Source organism: Labrus mixtus, chromosome 10 (assembly GCF_963584025.1).
Source record: "Labrus mixtus chromosome 10, fLabMix1.1, whole genome shotgun sequence".
NCBI lineage: Eukaryota > Metazoa > Chordata > Actinopteri > Labriformes > Labridae > Labrus > Labrus mixtus.
The window spans coordinates 11,137,339-11,156,173 of NC_083621.1; the positions used below are offsets into that span (position 1 = coordinate 11,137,339).

At 39.7% G+C, this 18,835-nt stretch overlaps 3 protein-coding genes across 7 annotated transcripts in view; all 3 read right to left on the reverse strand.

Moving 5' to 3' along the window:
- Positions 1 to 151: 151 nt before the first annotated feature.
- On the reverse strand, positions 152 to 2,680 carry LOC132982582 (protocadherin alpha-10-like). The gene has a single exon (XM_061049132.1). The coding sequence runs from the start codon at positions 2,570 to 2,572 to the stop codon at positions 152 to 154; it is 2,421 nt and encodes an 806-aa protein (XP_060905115.1). The 5' UTR covers positions 2,573 to 2,680.
- Positions 2,681 to 3,421: 741 nt separating this feature from the next.
- Positions 3,422 to 6,006, reverse strand: LOC132981519 (protocadherin alpha-3-like). Its single transcript, XM_061047464.1, has one exon. The coding sequence runs from the start codon at positions 5,869 to 5,871 to the stop codon at positions 3,463 to 3,465; it is 2,409 nt and encodes an 802-aa protein (XP_060903447.1). The 5' UTR covers positions 5,872 to 6,006; the 3' UTR covers positions 3,422 to 3,462.
- Positions 6,007 to 10,898: 4,892 nt separating this feature from the next.
- Positions 10,899 to 18,835, reverse strand: part of LOC132982000 (protocadherin alpha-C2-like) — a 29,312-nt gene continuing 21,375 nt past the window's right edge. For 2 of the 5 annotated variants that reach the window (XM_061048211.1, XM_061048212.1), the window contains exons 2-3: positions 13,941 to 13,976; positions 10,899 to 12,692 (exon numbers count right to left, since the gene is read on the reverse strand). In XM_061048211.1, the coding sequence (XP_060904194.1) occupies positions 13,965 to 13,976 (12 nt within the window). In that variant the 3' untranslated portion in view covers positions 10,899 to 12,692; positions 13,941 to 13,964. Of the gene's footprint in view, positions 12,693 to 13,940; positions 13,977 to 15,368; positions 18,807 to 18,835 lie in introns of those variants that run through there. The other 3 variants (XM_061048210.1, XM_061048207.1, XM_061048209.1) reach the window with 3 other exon arrangements.

The window sequence follows — 18,835 nt, forward strand, 5'->3', positions numbered from 1 at the left end:
TACGAGAATCCCTAGAATATAGCCGCAAGCGTATCGAGATGATGGTTGGTGCTATTCACTGAAAAATGTGTATAGGATACGATGATTAAAAAATTCAAAGAAATGCGGGGGGGAGTTGTACCTATTATATCTAAATAAATAAAAACATTTCTTAAAATCTTACCTCAGTAGAAGTCCTCCTCCTGTCAGGGAGCACTAGTGTGTTGGCATGGCTGCCCGGGACTATAGTAGATCCTATACTCATTCTGGGTCCCACTAACATGTAGCGTTTCTCTCCAGATCTGTACTGGATGCTGTGACACAGTGTCCCGTCATAATTAGTCTCTTGTAGGTATTTGGAAGTGTAGTCTGTGGATTTGGAGCACTGCATTGCAATGAGCACGATGATGCTGATGAGAAAAAGTGCTGAAACTGAGGCCAAAGTTATCATGAGATAAAAAGTGACATTAGTCTCCTCATCATCGTTTGTTGCACTTTTAACATCAGAAGCAGCAAAAGCCTCTTTGGGCTCCACAACTTTGACAATGACAGTAGCTGTTGCAGAGAGGGAAACGTTGCCATTGTCTTTGACCAGTATGACCAGTTTCTGCTCAGCCTCGTCTGTCTCTGTGAATGAGCGAAGTGTTCTGATCTGTCCTGTATAGCGGTCCAAAGCAAAGAGACTGTGCTCAGTCACTTCCTGCAGTGAAAACAGTAACCAGCCGTTATATCCTATATCAGCGTCATAGGCTCTGACTTTAGTCACCAAGTGTGCTGCGTTCACATTGCGGGGAATCTCCTCCACACCTTCAGCAGAACCGTTGGAGCTGACTGGATACAGGATGACTGGAGCGTTGTCGTTCTGATCCAGAATGAACACGTTCACTGTGACGTTGCTGCTTAGTGACGGAGTTCCAGAATCTGTGGCCACAACTTGGAACTGGAACGTTTTCACTGTTTCAAAGTCGAAACTTCTCAGTGCAGAAATTTGTCCATTTTCTGGATTTACATTAAGGAAAGTTGTCGCATCACTCTGAAGCCCATCGCCTCTCACTATGCGATATGTTATTGCAGCATTTTCATCCAGATCATTATCAACAGCTATTACGGACAGTATTGATGCACCTGGGGCATTGTTTTCTACCAAATACAGTTCAAATGGATTCTGAGTAAAAACTGGTCTGTTGTCGTTAACATCAGACACCTGGACACTCAGGGTTTTTACAGTGGAAAGAGGGGGTTCACCACAGTCTGTAGCGGTTATTGTGATGTCATAATGGGATACCATTTCTCGGTCCAAACGTCCCTTTGTAACAAGAGAATACATGTTTTCCTCAATGGATGGCGTCAAATCAAACGGAACATTTTTCGAGATTGCACAAATAACTTTTCCATTAATGCCCGAATCTTTGTCAGTGACACTGATGAGAGAAATAACGGTGCCAGGCTTGGAATCTTCTGGGACCAAGTTTGACAATGATGTTACTTCAATCTCTGGCTTATTGTCATTCAAATCTATTATTTTTACAACAACCCTACTACCGGCCGTCCAAGGTGGCTGGCCTTTATCCGAAGCCTGCAGTTCTAGTCTGTATATCTCCGCATCTTCAAAGTCTACTTTTCCTTTTACTCGAATCTCGCCATTGACGCTGTCTAATTCAAATGTGTCATGCACTTTCTTCTTTTGCGTTTTTCCAAAACTGTATTCTATTTCGCTATTAGAACCTTCATCTAAATCTGTAGCATTTAATTTTATTACAAGAGTTCCAATAGGTGCATTTTCGTTTAACGTCACGGTGTATATATCTTTGCTGAACACAGGGCGATTATCATTTGTATCCAGCACAGTGATCGTTAAATTGAGACCTCCAGATTTAGATGGATTGCCTCCATCCAGAGCAGTTAACACTAAACAATGTTCTGCCTTTTGTTCCCTATCCAATGTTTTTTTCAGCACTAAAAATGGTATCGTATCGTCTTCAGTGTCTCTGGTTTCAATGTCAAAAAACTCATTCTGGTTTAATTTGTACAATCTGACCGACTGCGTACCGACATCAGGGTCTCTAGCGGCATGGATTTGGAAACGTGTACCTGGAGGAGTGTGCTCCGCTATTTCCAGTCGCTGCTCGCTTTCGGGAAAAGTCGGGGAATGATCATTAACATCCGTTATTTCAACGCCAACATGGTGTATTTCCAGTGGGCTTTCAACAACGATTTTAAGGTTAATCAAACATACTTTGATTCCTTCACATAGCTCTTCCCGATCCATCTTTTCCCCGATATAAAGCACTCCATTGTTTTGATTTAACTGGAACAGAGCATGATTTGGCCCAGAAACAATACGAAACCGTCTGTCTTTCAAAGTGCTAATGTCCAAGCCTAAATCCTTTGCAACATTTCCAACGGGGGATCCAGCTCGTACTTCTTCTGGAACAGCATATCTTAGCTGAGCCACAACCCGCTCCACGAAGCACAGCAACAAAATCCCGGTAACACACCAGCAGTTTACCCGTCGCCTTTGTCCTCGTTTTCCCATCGTGAAGAAAAAAACAAGGAAAGCCTTCTTTGGTGCAAAACTAATCCAACTGTTCATCAAATGACTCTCACTAGATCAATTTCACAATTCTCAAATATTATCTTTCACACAAATAAGCGCTACTCATATTTCTTGATATAACAGCGTACGATGAGAACACCGTCAGAGGACCATCTCCATCAGAGATCATGCAGAGATGGGCAGGGCCTTAAAGAGTGTGCTACACGTACATTATCTAGGCCACACTGACACCACGTGGTCAGTGGGCTGCAGTACGATACGAAAACACAACTGTTTAACTTGCTTTTTCTTGGGAGTCTCATGTATGCCACATTGCTGCCCGATAGTCCTGTCTTAAAAGGCACGATATGAGCTTCTTCTAAAAAGCCCCTAATGGTCTCGCATGTCAACTACATGTGTTGGACATTTCTAAGCAAACCCCAATCCGCATTGCTTTCCCTTGTGTTGGTTTAATTGCACCTTTGATTGGACAAACACCTTTCTTAATTTGCAGTGTAAACACGATTCACTTCAAATCATGTGAATAAAATCAACTTAAAGGGATAAAAAGGAGTCAAGTGTGATTCCCATCTATATTAACATTAATACACAAAAAATTAACTTACAATGGATTGTGAAATGGGTCTAAATGTTTTTCAGAACCACGGACAGCGTCATTTCACACCAGCAGAATCAATGCAGTAAACACAAGCACTTTTATTGCAACGTGAGAGCTGCAATTTAATGGATGGATTATGAAATATTTTATGGAAATTATATATATACATAGATATATACATACACACAAAATCTACCTCTGTAGATGCCATCTACCTTTCACATTGGACTATATTAGATCCTATACTCTTATCTACTTTTCTATATTTCAAAAACGCTGACTTGCTTGTCAATATAAAGCATCAGCATGTCAGCACCATGGACAGCGGTTACAACCAGGCGATTAGCAATATTTGCGACATTAGCCACAACAATCTTACCTCTGTAGAAGTTCTCCTCCTGTCAGGGAGCACTAGTGTGTTTGCATGGCTCCCCGGGACTATAGTAGATCCTATACTCATTCTGGGTCCCACTAACATGTAGCGTTTCTCTCCAGATCTGTACTGGATGCTGTGACACAGTGTCCCGTCATAATTAGTCTCTTGTAGATATTTGGAAGTGTAGTCTGTGGATTTGGAGCACTGCATTGCAATGAGCACGATGATGCTGATGAGAAAAAGTGCTGAAACTGAGGCCAAAGTTATCATGAGATAAAAAGTGACATTAGTCTCCTCATCATCGTTTGTTGCACTTTTAACATCAGAAGCAGCAAAAGCCTCTTTGGGCTCCACGACTTTGACAATGACAGTAGCTGTTGCAGAGAGGGAAACGTTGCCATTGTCTTTGACCAGTATGACCAGTTTCTGCTCAGCCTCGTCTGTCTCTGTGAATGAGCGAAGTGTTCTGATCTGTCCTGTATAGCGGTCCAAAGCAAAGAGACTGTGCTCAGTCACTTCCTGCAGTGAAAACAGTAACCAGCCGTTATATCCTATATCAGCGTCATAGGCTCTGACTTTAGTCACCAAGTGTGCTGCGTTCACATTGCGGGGAATCTCCTCCACACCTTCAGCAGACCCGTTGGAGCTGACTGGATACAGTATGACTGGAGCGTTGTCGTTCTGATCCAGAATGAACACGTTCACTGTGACGTTGCTGCTTAGTGACGGAGTTCCAGAATCTGTGGCCACAACTTGGAACTGGAACGTTTTCACTGTTTCAAAGTCGAAACTTTTATGCGCAGAAATGGTACCATTGGCTTCATTTATATGTAGAAAGGAGGTAACAGTGGGTCCGGGACTCTTATGGTCGAGTGAATACGTGACTGCAGCGTTTTCCCCTCCATCAGCATCAGATGCGCTTACTGAAAATATTGACATTCCAGCTTTGTTGTTTTCAAACACATAAAAAGTGTATGGGCTTTGAGTGAACAAAGGTCTATTATCATTGACATCTATTACATCTACCTGTATCACCTTCGTAGACGACAGGGAGGGGCTTCCAAGGTCCTTAGCTGTTATTGTAATATGATACATGGGTGTTGTTTCTTTATCTAGGTAGTCCTTGGTTACCAAAGAGTATGACTGTCCGTCCGGGGATTGCTTTAGGTCAAAGGGTAAATGACCAGACACACTGCAGACCACCTGCCCGTTCACACCTGAGTCAAGGTCCGTCACACCCATCAACGCCACCACAGTGCCAGGAGGAGCATCCTCTGGTAGGCGACTTGAAAGGGATGTGATGTCAATTTCAGGCTGATTATCGTTCACGTCCTCCACTCTCACAACCACATTGCAGTGTGTTGAGAGAGACACGACTCCTTTATCAGCAGCCAGCACTTTAATCTCGTAGACCTGCTTTTCCTCGTAATCGAGGCCTCCCTTCACAGTTAGTTTTCCAGTTCTACTATTCAAATCGAAGGGCTCAGTATAGAGTCCTCTGAGTTTACTCCGTAAAGAATATTCTATCTCCCCGTTCAGACCCTCATCAGAGTCCGATGCATTCACTGTCAGCAGAAATGTTCCTGATGGTGCGTTTTCCTTCACTGTTACAGTGTATTTCTGTTTGTCACACACTGGTGAGTTGTCATTTATATCAGATACGATAACTGTAATATTAATAGTACCAGATTTAAATGGTTTACCTCCATCTGTAGCTGTTAACAGTAACCAATGCTGATCTGCATTCTCTCTATCCAAAGGTCTTTGTAAAATAAGAAATGGAACCTTGCCTTCCTCCCCAAATTCCTCGATTTCAAGACGAAAATACTGGTTATGGTTCAACTTATATGACTGTAAAGAATTCAGGCCAACATCCAAGTCATTTGCTCCTTCCATCTGAAATCGAGATCCAACTGTGGCGGACTCCAGCACCTCTAATGTGTAGTTTTCTTCGGGAAATTTCGGCGAGTTGTCGTTTACATCGAGTATCTCTACTATTACTTGGTGCATCTCAAGGGGGTTTTCTACAACTGCTTTCAGATTTGTGATGCATGGAGAATTTTTTGCGCACAGCTCCTCTCTGTCTACTCTCTGGTTCACGAACAGAACTCCATCTTTTGGGTTTACCTTGAACAGATCCTGCTTTGTTCCTGACACAACACGAAGATTCCTCTCCGTCAGTCTGCCGAGCTCTAATCCAATGTCTTTAGCCACATTTCCAACCTGACTTCCCAATTTTGATTCTTCCAGAATTGAATAACGTATTTGAGCCGATATTCCTTCCAAGTTAGTCAGAATCACCAGAGCCAGACTAAAAGAAATCCATACATCCTGTCGTCCCTTTGTGTCCCTTACCGCCATTGTTTTTGATAAGCCTTTTTAATGAACGGTCTAAAATCCGTACAAAATTATTCTCGACTTTCAGTTTCCTTTTTCATAAAAGTCTTCTTGAACCATCGCTGCAGCCAAAGGAAGCATGTAGTCCGATCTATCCAACCGTCTCATTGGGATATTACTGACTGCACATGGAAAAAAAGACAACCCCTCTGCACCCAACCACTGTAGAGATATACTGTGTAGCAGGGCCACCTATTGTCACTATAACGATGGTGCGATCGCGATGCGTTTTCTTTAATGGTATCTGTTTTTTTCTTACTTCCGCGACCTTAGGACGCATTCTAGTATGAGCAGTTGGTGTTTTTTTTTTTCCTTTATTCTTTTCAATAAAATACATGTTTTCCACAGGCAAGCCCTACATATTTGTAAGTAAAAACGCTAAATCCTTTCTAAATTGATTTCCTATGCAGACGTTTCAAAGAAATAATTAAATTGGCAACAAAACGTTTCGAGATGAAAAGTAACAACTGGAAAATTTAAGGTCGTACAGCAAATCTTTATTTCTGTAGTTTCTTGATGGATAGCTTTGAACCCTAAGAATACAATAATATAGTAAATACTTAATTTTTAAACCTATATGCAGAAACTTGTATACGAGTGCATACATCTGCTATTGTACGGCTGAAAACGAAAAAAACATCTTATTCAATCTGGAATGAACACATTATAACACATCATAAAGTCGATTAAAAGCTGCATTGTTTACTCGATGGTGGCAACTGAATTAGGGATTTTAATCAGAATAAATAAATATAATAGTAACAGTGGAGAGAAAACATAACAGGAACAGGGATTTCTCTGAGACAATGTTAAAAACGCGCACTCAAATAAATAATGTCTTTACTGTTGAGATAAATGGAAATATTTGCTCTCAATTTTAAGACAGTGACTTTGTTCTGTGTTAACATATGTATACATTGAGTAGTGATAGCATGGATGTGCACTGATGGTATGTCAAGTGCGTATGTGTGTACATTGACGTGTGTCAATGAAGTTTACTGATATCTGATATCCCACTGTGTGCTTAGTCCTCTTTAATTATTTCGGTTTAGCTGTGGGTGTGCGCGCCAGAATTGTTGTGCAAAGTAACTATGTTAACATTTACACTCACTGGTTACACTGTCTATATGTTTCTAGCTTTTTGGCCAAAATTAATTAGTTCATTCAAAGTTAGTTATACTATACATTTTCCGAATGGTTGTAGTGTTGTTGCTATTGCAGGTAAAGCTGTGGACATTCATATTCTGGCTGCTTAAGCTTCATGTGCTCTGCTCTGCACACTCCCACAATCTTTATCTTGTAGCAGAGGTGTGCAGTGACCTCTCGTGGATCAAACCCGCAACTGCAGCTCTCATCACTGAACCTTTCCAGAATATCTGCTCTACATTTTGAATGCATACTTTTGCCTTGCAAAATCATTCCACACTGCTGACGATTATTGAAAACCACAGAAGAAAATATCAGGGGAGTGAAAAATAATGATAACATTAACAATAAGTAGGCAACAAAGTGACCTACATGGTAAAAACACCAAACCACCGCACCCCTCCCGCGTGTTACGTATTGCCTCTGGAACTAGGCCAATTCGAGCGCGTGCACGAGCACTGCCGCATTCTGCAACAGCCCCTCCCTTTTCTGCCTCCACGCTCCCCCATGCTTCATCAATGCACCCACATTTTTTTCACCAGCACCCAAATGTCTTAATTATCGACCCGTAGTAGGCAGAGGTAACGACACTACACACATGATATATATCATAATGTAACGTAAACAGAGACTGTTCATCAGATATGTGTGCTGCGGATGTAGCGCTGTGAAATGAGGGAGGGGCACGTCTGAATATTAAATCACAGACAGCTTCAGAGGACACCGCGTGCTCCAGCAGAATAGACTGCGCGTCACCATGGCAACGCAGCTCCAGTAGGCAGGTCACTGTCCATGGTGCTGAAAACAAGCTGGGCTAAGGGGGACAGGAAACGGGGGGAGGGATGCTTGAGCTGTGAATGCTGCAGACAAAGAAAGTCAGCTGCACCCGCAATCCCTGACGATGTTATTTTTCTTAAATATGTAGGCTGCATAGTCCCCTCCATCGTAGCGCAGTATTATTACCTTATCATTTATTTACACCAAGTATTTTTTTCTGAAGGTATCAGGGCAGCTTTCAATTGCAGTGCAGACCATATTTATTTTAGGCACACATATTTAAAATGTAACTGTTAAAAATAAACCTTCTCTTTAGTGTCATAAAAACTGTGCATTACAAATATGACCTCAGAAATACACTCACTCATAAAGTATATTACAGCATGATGTATGGTGCACATGTTAGCCTACTAGTGCCAGCTGGTGGTTGATCTAGTGCTTTGTTCCACATTGGCGCATTGCTGTGTCAGTGTGCTAGTCTGCAAGTGAACCAGAACAGCAGACAGGAGGCAGGGTGAGGGTCTCCTCTTGGAGGCGTGTGGTGATGAGACAGGAAACTGAGAAATGTTATTGATTCTACTTTTTCTCCAAACAAACACAATAGTATAAAAACCACATCTCTATATACAAATGTATTCTTGCTTTATTTGAAATGACTTTGAAGAGACATAAACGTGTTTACAGCAAAAATGCAAAATAAAATGTGTATAGAGGATATTGGGGGAAAAAAGACTCCTGAAAGCCTCCTCATGCTCACACATGACCTCATCTCCCCAGGGAGATGAGGTCATGTGTGAGCAAACACAAAGGCAGAGACACACTGACTATTCCACCCTCAGGAAAAATAATAAAACATGAAAAAAATGCATTGTTTGCAAAACACTGTTAACTCTTAGGAAAATGTGTATCAGCACGCTGACAGTGCACCCATTCAGCTAATTTGCATTATGCATTATATCATTTCGATTTTAGGGAAGAGATAATGTAGTTGCCCTCTCCTGTAAATATTTGTCACTTTTTACATTGTGTTTGTTTTTGCAGGGTAAAGATTATCATGATGCCTTCACATGTAATGAATCTGCTGACTGTGGAGAAAAACCAGGGGATTGAGACAGTTTCTACTGCCTTCACAAAGGACAGAGGTATTATCATGGACTTACTCAAATTTATTTTCTTTTAAAAATGTTTATCTTGTTTTAACTTATTGTTATTGTTTTAAATATTGTTCACTGAACAAGTAAGTAATGAGTCATGCATTTACCCAAATTGAAATATGGAAGAGAGCTTTGCTTTTTAGATTATTATTTAGATATAGAAAACTTGACAAAAGCTCACAATTGGAAAGGAAGTCCCTATATGTTGCTTCTTATACGTGATTTCTGGTGAAGATGTGACTCATTTAAAGCTTGTATGTGGCAGAACCTTCTAATCCTCAGTGACTTACAAGCTTGACTTGTAAATTGTAACCTGTTCTAAGAAATGGCAAGGGTTTGACAGACTACTGGTCATGTACTATAATGTCAATTAACTTCATTATGCAGACAGTGATTTTAAGACAAGACAGAAGGTGAAAGTGACTAGCTGTTGAGTTAGTCTAACCAAAACTGTTCAATCAATAAATAAACCAACTGTTCATTTATATAGTACTCAATATTATCAAAAGTTATCTCATGACATGTGTTTTTAAAGGTGCTATATAAATAAAAGGTATAAATAAATGTTATTTATATAAAGGGCAGACCTAGACTGTTCTTTTGTTATATTGATTTTATCAAATTAGAATTAATCTACTGTGGAAACCGGCAGAACTTTAAGCCTTTGCTCAGACTGTTATTATACAGTATGACAAACAATTTACACTTTACCTGAATTAATACTCACACTACAGCAAAGGAAACATCCAGAGTATCTACTTGTGTTCTTGTAGCAGTGTGGCTGTAGACAGTCTTTGTAAGAAACACACACACAGGTACATTTGCTTTCCATCAGTCAATGTTCATATTATTTTACCAGCTAAACACCTTCTTAGCAACTTCTTAGCATCAATGAAAATGGGGAGACAAAAATAGAAGCCACACCTCAAAGCATCCTGGGAGAAAGGTCTTCTCTGTGGAAGAACAATTCAGTTTAGCATTTTGGGCAATCAAACCTCTCTGTCATTTTGTTGATTAAAGCGGCTTGTCAGTAACAATTAACTTTAGTTTAAAATAAATTACATAAACTGAAGGTAACAAAGCACAATTTATTTTCCTGTCATCAACTCCAGTTTAAACATGTAAACGTCAGTGTTATTTTATTATTTTCAGACAGTCTAAAGCTGTTCCCAGTGATCATGAGGGTATGTCACTAGAGACTAAAAAAAATCAAGAAAAATCTACAAAATATCCTGCATTTCCTCTTGACAACTCACTTAACATTTTAGTTTAAAGTTTGCTGTATACGGGTAAATAACATACTTTAACATTTTATGACATCTTAGACCAAAACCTTGAAATAAAAATTATTTAAATGTCAGACATACTGACAAGTATGCATCTACGTACAGATACAGCAGCCTCCCTCCTTCAGTATGGAGAACAATGGTAATATTTTGGCATTTTATGAAACATGTCTTCATGTCTGTTTGAAGCACGACTCTAAGGTCCACACAACAAATCTCAAACATGATCATTTCCACAGACTTTACTCTAATATATTTAATAAAGCATGTAACTTTTCCATGAAACTAAATCATACTAAAATTCTGTTCAAAGGCCAGAGACGCCTGAGATAACTTTTGGGAAGGAACCAAATGTCTTTTAAACTGACATAGAAAGTGCAATGTATGCATGTAAGTTTACAAGCATTAAAGGTTGGTAATATTAAAATGATTGTCATCACACATGTACTTTGACTTGACCCTTGATTATATCTATTATGAGAGAAGAGTCCCTAGAAGTCAATTTGCTTTTTTTAACCAAACCATAAAACTAAATCTCTCTTTTTTTTTAAATCTCTCCTGATAAAAATAATTGTTAAACCTGTAATACAAAACATAAAGGTATAGAAGCACAGCATTCAGTCAGGTGTTCTATTTCACTCTTGTATTTAATAGATCATACAGACCACCAGACCATCTCATACAGTTAGCTCACACTACACAAGTCACCACATATTGCACACTAAATGATCACTGTACAAAAGCACTGACTGTATATGTTTTGCCTGTAAGTCATTAAAACGTAATAATAATGCAATGTGCTTAAGAGTTTGACAACGTAATGTCTAACTATTTAAGGTTTCACAGAAAGGTTGGCTCGTAAATCAGATGGCACAGGAGTTACACCATTGTTCACTTTCACATATTCAGCATTGGCATTTAAAGAAAGGCATGTTTAATAATACACACATATGGTAGATAACTACATGACGCTTAGCTCCGTATCCCTAATTATGTGCTGCATAAGCAGATACATACAGCAGTCAGAAATACACACAAGCACAGCTTTCATTTGGTGAACTGTAGAGCAAACATTAAGACCTCATTTTGATTCTGAGTTTACAGTTTAGAACTTCTTACATAATCTTAGAAAATTATTAAATTAAGGAACATCAAGAATTTGGCTTTAAACATTAAAAAAAAAAAATTAAATCACATAGTTATGTTAACGTATATACAGTAGTCATAAAGAGATATAAACAAACTTTTCTCAAAGACTCTGTGTTCACTTGAGTTCAGTTTAATCCCCATGACTCATATTCTCAAAATAATATTCCAGTGATCTTAACATTCAAGCAAACTGTACACTTGAATTTGAACCGACTAACTTTCTGAAAGACAACATACAAGTCCCTCTGCTGCTTTTGCCTTGAAACAATGAAAAAGGTATGACACGACAGATGTGCTGACCCTCTCTGCTGATCTTATGATTAGGACTTCAGAATAATGCTGCTATATGTACATTGTGGTCCCAATGAAATGTAAGCTTCCATGTAGTCGTTGGAATGGATCGCTCAGTACAATAAAACATCTAAAGCTATTCAAGTTCTTGATTGATCCATGCAAAAACAACTGAAAGGCAGATACGCATCAGCAAAAGGCCTCAAATTATCTGTTTGTTGTACTGATCAGCTTAAAGTAATATTTTATCACTCCCACTCATAAAGTCAGGACTGACTCACAATAAAATGCGCAAAGTCAAGTATAAAACATAAAACTACCAACAGATACCTTATTTAGAAAATACTGCTTCCATTTGTTTGATACTTTAAAACATTGCATGGTGCTTTTTTGACATATAGTTAATTGTGCTGTTTAACTTCTTAGCTAACTTGTATACATCAAAGCTTACATGGTAACACAAGCACGGAGGTTAAAAATGTAATATACAACACGTGTTTCATTTTTAGAGAGGAAAAACAGTCTCTTAAAGGCATTTCAACATTCCCATGTCCATTCTCATAGTCTGACTGAGGCTTCTTTGAAAATCCACTGGTACTTTTTTTTGTACAATCTGCTTCTTTGTGTCTGTTGTTGAAATGTATTTACGTGAAGGTGGAGTGTGGTTGAAGCCATGCAGTCTTTTCATGCATATTGAATGGACAGAGAGGCATTGTTGATTGGCTTTTCATGTGCTTGAAGAAGGGAGGGAGGAGGGGGGCAGGGTGGTGTCCTTGATTAGCTACCGTAGTCCAATTTGGCATTATAGCATGACAACTGCACATTGTTAGAAACAAGGACCAGAGTTAGCAGGACAGACATGGGTGGGTTATGAGCAGGGGCTTCTCTTTTCCTCGGTGAAGCTTTCTCATCAGCGTCAGTGCAGCACGCAGTCGGAGGTGTGGCTCTTCTATGTGGAGCTGCTGCTGCTGGTAGTGGATGCCTGCAGACAAAAGAATGACAAAATATATCAAGTAAAGAACCACGGCAACGACAGCCTTGTGACTTTCAAACTGACACAGTATCTCATGCAGCCGTTGTCTGTCACTCAGAAAGGGGCTTCAGGCAGGAGACAGAGAGGGTGGAGGGGTTGGGAAGATCCTTGAACATGTAGTGGTGAGGTTGAGGGTTTATCAATGAATACCATGCTCCTAGATTATGCGGAGAGGAGAGTGGTTGCTAGGTAACTGGGTGTCTGGTTTCACATTGCGCCTCTCCTGCATGAAGAAGTAGGTCACAATGTACACTACAGCAGACAGGAAATTCAAAAGTGACGTCCTGTGAAGTCAGTAACACTCAGTTAAATTACATTTCGTCAACCAAATTAGACAGAAACAGCACTACCCACTTATTAACATTGAAAAATAACATATGCTCTATCATCTTTTACTGATGGGTCAGTCAGGAATGAGCATGAATTAACCTTCACATGCACAGGATCACTTTGAGAACAGTGTGATTCTATTAAAACATGAACTTCTTGACTTGTGTAATAACAGCAAAAGCCAGATTCTGAACAAAGCAAAGCCAGTAAATGCCCAAATAATTAAAATGAAGGATTGCATTGAACTGTGATCAATGACCTTCAGGACAAACAGCATGTTGATGTTGTTATTTCACATTGAAAGATGATTAACTTATTATTCAATAGGATACATGTGTTTGGCTCAGGGGCTGGCTGTACTTAATTCTCACTTTGTTCACCAAAAGTAATGATTACTGTGTTAATACTGCTTCACCTGGATCCCCACTTTCACTTGTCTGCAAAATGGTCTATGAATCATCAGAATTAGAATATTGACCATTAGAATTATAATGTTGTCAGTATTGTAATGTGTCTCCTGAATTCAATCATAATAATGAATCCTTAAACATAGTAATTGGTAGTATTATTCGCTGTGGTAGTTATGTTGCATAGACTCATTGTTTTGGGATTTAAAGGGGAGACTGTTATCTGAGTTATAGTTACCAGAATTAAGAAATGAAGATGTTCAAACGGGAGATTTGGTGAACTGCATATTATGTCAATTGAGTGACCTTTTAGCAATTAAAAAAATCTCCTTCCCCAGAAAAATTAAACAAAATAATCCACTGAAAACCAAAGCAAACACAGAAAACAAATCAGACACTAAATTCTCTAACATCATTCATTAAAGGGCTTCCGGGGTGGGGGAGTGAGACTCCTGCATACCTCCAGCTGCAGTGTGGACTTCCCTCATTTAGGGTACTTTAGAGTGGGGAGAAAAAAAAACAAGCAAATTAATGGTCAGTTCATTGCAAGAATAAGAAAAAACGTTATTTTGTATGCATCCTATGATCACAGAGCAGTGGAACTATGAATACAATGTTATCTTTGAAAAATAATACAAACTAAACATGGTCGGCATGAACCTTCATAGATACTGCAGCTTGTTAAATCTGTTCTATGGATATAAGGGGTTACACACAGTTTAGCATTTAGCACTGTGCTTGTTCATCAAGCAGCATACTTACCATCAGATAGATAGATAGATGGATGGATGGATGGATAGATAGATAGATAGATATAATGAATGAAACCTTCATTGTCCCAAGGGGAATTTGTCTTGCACCAAGAGCATGATAAATAGAGAGACTCAGAGAGAGATATAGAGAGATTGATACAGAGCACAGAGAAGTCCCATCTCATGACTCTGCATCTCTGCAGACTGACAGCATGCTCCATCTGTAAGCAATTGACAGTGATGGAACCACCACCCAGCAGAGCTCTTATGTACTAAAAATTGATGGTATGGATAAGAGAATCTTTCTAACAATTCAAGATGAGTATGTGTATTGGAAGACACACAGTAGATCCTGCATGGCAAGAAATATATCCGATAACCAGTCACGAAAATATTATCTCTTTTTATTTGTGTTCCTGTTCTGTTTTGGAATTGATTATGTTTTCAATTGCGATGATAAAAGAGTGAAGACACAATCATTTCCACTGGTAAATAGGCAACAAACTGACATCAAAGAAATGTTTCTGAGGCAGTTACAGTTTTAAAGAAGAAGTTAACAAGTGCTGCTCTCACCCCGACCCCACCCTCCAGAAAGACTAAAATACCAACGCTGCAAGATATTTAAGAAAGCACAAATATTTTTATTTTTTTAGATGGGTGCTGTTTTGTTGATATTTACATAAGTCTGATCCTTTTTTTAACTCCTGTTTTTTTTTTTTTTATTCGATCAAAAATGAAAGGGCTCCAATGCTGTTAAGGTTGATTGTTCTCTAAATTGTTCTCTGAATTTTATATAATTAGACACGTGTTGAGTAAAAATACAGACATTTGAACAATTCTTAGTGTGTATGTTTTTTTAAATTTGGGGGGGGGGGGTTGTGTTGTTAGGATAGTTGATGGTGATCAAACATGTGCCTCATTGTTTCAACCGCAACGCAGATTATAGTTCTTCATCTATTTTTGTTTATGAATGTATTACTTACCCGGTAATGTATGGGCTGCAAAATTGCCAATACGCAAGTAATGAAAAAATTTAGTTTGAGCTGTTTTAAAAAGATACAAATACTTTCTTTAACAAAACAAAGGATTAAACTATAGTATATTTAAACTGCAGGGAAGCAAGTGTTAATTTGTACCTGCAGGGTGGAGGCTGCTGAGTCACTCGTGTCTGTCAGTCCTGTTCCTCTTGGTAAACTAGACACAATGTATCTGGAGCCCTTTGGCACAGGCTGTCTGACCACCAGCTTTCCTTTCCTGGTCTCTGCTAGAAACAGACTGTACCAGTAAGCATCGTTGGAGACCAGAGTGGAGTCTGCGATGGTGGAGTTCCTCTCACTGATCACACTGTTCCTGCAGGGAGCAGCAGCTTTGCTGGGCTTGACTTTCTGACACTTGAGCACGATGGTGACCAATATGGTGATGAGCAGGAGAAATGACACCGAGCCCAGACCGATGACCAAATACAGGTTCAGGTCTGAGAAGATGTCGTACTCCAGAGGTACCTCAGTCATGTCAGAGAAGGCCTTAACGGCAGTCTCCATTGTGGACAGCTTGATGGTGACTGTAGCAGACAGAGCGGGCTCCCCATTGTCTTTAGCAATAACAACCAGTCTCTGGTGACGTGGGTCTCTGTAGCTGAACATCCTCATAGTCCGGATCTCTCCGTTGTACTGGTCCAGACTGAACAAGGTGGCGTCAGTCACCTGTAGAAACTGGTAGGTAATCCGAGAGTTGTGCACCGAGTCTGTATCTAAGGCTATCACCTTGGCAACCAGAGAGCCTTTATCGGTGGACCTGGGGATCTTTTCCTCCACCACCGAGCCATGTGCGCGCCATGGAGACACAATGACCGGAGCGTTGTCGTTCTGGTCCACAATGATGATGTGGACCGTGACGTTACTGCTGAGTGGAGGAGAGCCAGAGTCTCTGGCCTCGATGTGGAAAAGAAAATCATTCTCAATCTCATAGTCAAAAGTTTTCAGTGCGTAAAGATTGCCGTTCTCTGGGTTGATGGAGAACAGCATGGACATGGAGGTGTTGGCTATCTCCTTCTCGAGGATGAAATAAACTAGATACTGGTTTTCATGAAGGTCAGGGTCAAAGGCAGTGAGGGAGCTGAGCAGGGCCCCAGGTGCGTTATTCTCCATCACACGTATCGTGTAAAATGACTGAGAGAACAGAGGCACATTGTCATTGACATCCAGCAGCTCTAACGTCATAGTTTCATTGTCAGATAAAGGAGGAGAACCTCTGTCTGTCACAGTGAAAGTGATGTCATATTCTGGGACCTTCTCACGGTCTAACGGCTCTGACACCACTAATTCATAATAGTTATCAGAGGACTCCCTCAGTTTGAAAGGCATATTATCAGGAATATGAAGATCAACCACCCCATTGTCACCTGAGTCTTTGTCACTGACACTAACTACAGCTATCACTGTGTCTATTGGTTCATTTTCTTTGATCGGACTCTGAAATGATTTGATGGATATTTCTGGATGGTTGTCATTCATATCTGTCACCTGTATTGTCAGTTTACACTGTCCAGATAATGAGTTAGGCCCCTTGTCACTGGCAATAATCTCCATTTCATAAATATTAAAGTCTTCATAATTTATCATCTCTTTCACTCTGATTTCACCATTTTCTGAATTCAGATTAAACACCTGCTGTGTTCTCTCTGATGTATACAAACTGTATGAATACATTATATCAGAATTAGAACCCTCGTCTAAATCAGTTGCGTTTACTTTCATAACTAGACTGCCAATTGGGGAGTTTTCCATCACTTCTACTACATATTTGTCTTTGTCGAATGAAGGGGCGTTGTCGTTCACATCGAGCACGCGAACAATTATGCTGGCTGTACCTGTGCGCGTGGGGACTCCACCGTCCACAGCAGTGAGCATTAGATTATGAACAGCCTGCTGCTCTCTATCTAAAGCTTTTTTCAGAATCAGATCTGCAAACTTTGTCCCGTCTCGTCCAGTCTGAATCTCAATGGAGAAATGTTCACTCGCGCTCAGGTGGTAGTTTTTTACAGAATTGGCTCCAATATCCGGGTCCGCAGCATTATTCAGTGAGAATCTCTCTCCAACAGGGCTTGACTCAGAAATGTCCAGATGCATCGTTCCTCTTCTAAAATGAGGAGCGTTATCATTAATATCCGTGATTTCTACTTCTATATTAAACATTCGAATTGGATTCTCGATAGTAGCGTCCAATCTTAGAAAGCACGATTCAGTTGTCTTTATTGCGCATAAAAACTCTCGGTCAATTCTCTCTGAAATAAACAGCTCTCCTGTGTCTTTGTTGATATCGAGGTACTTCTTGTTACCCACAACGTCGATGCGCATTTTCCTTCCCTTTATTGTCTTCACGTCTAGTCCCAGGTCAGTTGCTAAATTGGCAACAACAGAGCCTTCTTCCATTTCTTCGGGAACAGAATAATGTGTGACGGTGTATACAACGTTTATGATCGCTGACAGAAAGATCAATAACGAGACGCACCTTCTCCCAAACGGCATTCGATTGTGGCGCACCATTGTGTAGTTACGGTATCCAAATCCTTGGAGCTGCTGAAACGTAAAAACGACCTCCTGTTAAATGGACGAAAGAAACGCGGATCCGTAAAGAAAACGGAGTTTCAAGCCAAAACCAAGCGTGACGTATAGGGCATAAACATGTCCGCCTCCCCTACCACCAATGAAATACTGCGAGAAAGATGACATCATCAAGAAGTGTGTTTTCTTGGAGAGGAGCGACGAGAACAGTCCAGTGCCAGGCTTTGCAGTTTTACAGATTAAAAAATGATATAAGGAAATTACGCAGTAAAATCACTTCTTTATGACAATCGAAAACAGCTAAGAATACGTTTGCTGATGTTTTCAAATTGGATTTTGGAACTCTTATTCTCTTTGGCTGCTAAAAATGTTTACAACAAATGTGTGTTTTTTATATTTCATTATGTATTAGCATTTCTTCAAAATCTTATGATAGTTAGTGACACTTTTACACAGATATTTAAAATACTCAAGAGTGTTTTCGGATTTCAACTCCTTCCTTGGTGTTTGGCGACTTTTACGCACAGTCTTTGTGCGTAAAATCGGTGCCAAACGGGACAGCATCTCAAGTATTCTTGCTGTTTGATCAGTTATGGTTAAAGAACGTCACTTCGTAATATCCTCATGTACCACGTTGAGCAAAATGCATAACACCTATTTGAAAAAAGATTGTCCATAGACAACTCCACTCTGGATTTAATGAGAACTATTTTGACAAAAGTTAAGCATATTGATTCTTTATGTGTAAAAAAAAAAAAAGTCTTATATTTAACAAGAATCTGTGAAATGTAATAGTAATCAAGTTACCACATCGTTTTAGGACATTTATCCATAAGCATATTGTAATTTCTCCTTTTTAATTGTGGATTTTGCTTTATGTTATGCGGTTGATAATCATGCGTAAAAAAGTGCAGCGGAGAGATCAAATTCGTCTTTTTCTCGCTTGAAAATATGTTCATGACTATAGTCATTCATAGGTGGACTTGATGGGTCATCTTGGGAAACCATGTGTAGAATGTTTAATAGATAGTTTTTCCCAT

Excerpts from the sequence above, each read along its gene's own strand:
- LOC132982582 (XM_061049132.1), bottom strand. The coding sequence starts at position 2,572 with ATGAACAGTTGGATTAGTTTTGCACCAAAGAAGGCTTTCCTTGTTTTT.
- LOC132981519 (XM_061047464.1), bottom strand. The coding sequence starts at position 5,871 with ATGGCGGTAAGGGACACAAAGGGACGACAGGATGTATGGATTTCTTTT.